The sequence below is a fragment of the Etheostoma cragini genome, unplaced genomic scaffold (assembly GCF_013103735.1).
Source record: "Etheostoma cragini isolate CJK2018 unplaced genomic scaffold, CSU_Ecrag_1.0 ScbMSFa_1714, whole genome shotgun sequence".
NCBI lineage: Eukaryota > Metazoa > Chordata > Actinopteri > Perciformes > Percidae > Etheostoma > Etheostoma cragini.
The window spans coordinates 4400-6696 of record NW_023265797.1 but is presented as its reverse complement, the minus strand read 5'-3'; the positions used below and the strand labels follow the sequence as shown (position 1 = coordinate 6696).

Here is a 2297-nt window from a genome sequence, read left to right as displayed (position 1 = left end):
AAAATATTAAATATAAGTGCAGAAAGGGGGGGGGGGCCTGAGAGCAACTGTATACATACATAAAATAAGAAAGGAGGGTTAGTATTAATAAGCATGTGTATGATGTGAGTACTAATAAGTATAGTGTGTATATATACTGGAGCAGGTTCCTCACCCAGCAGCAGGTTGACGAGGACTTCCTGTCCCGCCAGCGTGTTGCTGCTCCAGAGACAGACGAGCGTCCCACAGAGCCAGGGCAGGGCGTGTCCGGTGAGGGCCAGCAGGGCGACCATGGAGCGCAGCGGGGCCCCCGCCCCCCCGCCCCGCGTCCCCGCGCACACGCCCAGCCGCTTGGACAGGCTGATGTCGATGGCGAGCAGCGAGCTGAGGGCGATGCCGCGGAACGACGGGTTCAGCTGCATGCAGTCCTGGTCCTTCAGACCCCCCTCGGCTGCCGGGCCCCCCTCGGAGGACTCCCTGGACCCCCTGAGGACGCAGACACCAGGACACAGACTGTGAGTCCAGGACATTCTCAGAGACATTTATTCATCCCAAAGGAAATGTTAGTTTTTGTTTATTTAGATAACAGATGTTCCCACTTTAGTTTACATTATTTTTATGGTCCATAAAGCTCATTTATAGGAAATTATCCCTAATGTTTGAGTTAGAAAAGCAGAAATGATGAATTATTGAGACTAAAATGAAAGGAATGGATGTTGATGATACTCACAGACTGGAATATGTCAACTTTTACTCAATACTATTTATATTTAATACCAATACTACTTTATATATACATACATATAATACTAATAGTACTGCATATAATAATACAACTACATATAATACTACTACAACTACATATAATATTAATACTATTTCAACACTTCCATTTGTTTTACAATGCTATAAAATTGAATAAGACGCCCCAAAATTAATGAATGACAACATGAGGACCACATGAGGACGACATGAAGACGACATGAAGACGACATGAAGACAACATGAAGACAACATGAGGACAACATGAGGGCAACATGAGGACAACATGAAGACAACATGGGGACAACATGGGGACAACATGGGGGCAACATGAGGGCAACATGAGGACAACATGAAGACAACATGAAGACAACATGAAGACAACATGAAGACAACATGAAGACAACATGAGGACAACATGAGGGTAACAAAGTAAAGGAAATCCCCAAACTCAGTACTATGGAATCGCAATAAACGATTGGAATATGAATCGTGGACCGGATCCAACGTGGACCAAAGCATGTGGTCTGCCCCTGTCCCGGGTCAGGATCAGTTCCTGGTCCGGGATCCTGGTGGACTCTAAATGTGGGCTGTGATGTCAGTGGGCGGAGCCACTTACCTCCCTCCAGCGTCTTCCTGCTGACTCTGCTGTCTGCTGGCTCTCCTCGGACCCCCCCGCCCTTCACCTGCCCCATGCTCCCAGCGGGGGGGCTGGTTCAGGGACATAAACTCGGGCCGGTTCAGGACATTGTTCCGGTCTCTGGCCCGGGACCGGGCCTGGCTGCCGGGCATGGTGGTGGTGAGACGGGGTGCAGCTGCAGAACTGAGACGGATCAGGTCCTGGACTCACAGGGACTCTGCTATAAATAGATCAGCTGGCCTTCTTAGGCTGCTGTCAGCTGTTCAGAGGGGGGGGGGCTGGAATACACACACACATACACACAGACACACACACACACACAGACACACACACACACACACACAGACACACACACACAGACACACACACAGACACACAGACACACACACAGACACACAGACACACACACAGACACACAGACACACACACAGACACACACACACACACACACACACAGACACACAGACACACACACACACAGACACACACACAGACACACAGAGCTGTATTAAAGGAACATTCCACCAGTTTTTAAAATGAAGAACTTAGTTTTGTTTTAACGGAGCTCGTTGAATCAAAGAATCTGGAAACAGAGACAACGAGATTTAAAAAATTAAAAAATCTGAAAAAGAGCAAAAATGTAACAAAAATATCTCAAAAACAAATAATGTAGAAATCTGTGTCTTTTACTATTGATTATTGATCAGCACCTGCCCTCTAATGAAGGTCTGAGCCGGGTCTCAGACCAGGACGGTGCGCGGTGGTGGATCACATGACGGTGCGTGGTGGTGGTGCGTGGTAGTGGATCACATGACGGTGCGTGGTGGTGGTGCGCGGTAGTGGATCACATGACGGTGCGCGGTGGTGGATCACATGACGGTGCGCGGTAGTGGATCACATGACGGTGCGCGGTAGT

General features: G+C 48.4%; 1 protein-coding gene across 1 annotated transcript in view; it reads right to left on the bottom strand.

Annotated features, from left to right (window-relative positions):
• The window catches only part of LOC117940109 (inactive phospholipid phosphatase 7-like), a 3408-nt gene extending 1762 nt beyond the window's left edge, over positions 1 to 1646 (bottom strand). Inside the window, exons 1-2 of the mRNA XM_034865492.1 lie at positions 1361 to 1646; positions 155 to 465 (exon numbers count right to left, since the gene is read on the bottom strand). Of these exons, the coding sequence (XP_034721383.1) occupies positions 155 to 465; positions 1361 to 1533 (484 nt within the window). The 5' untranslated portion in view covers positions 1534 to 1646. The remainder of the gene's footprint in view (positions 1 to 154; positions 466 to 1360) is intronic.
• Positions 1647 to 2297: the final 651 nt, after the last annotated feature.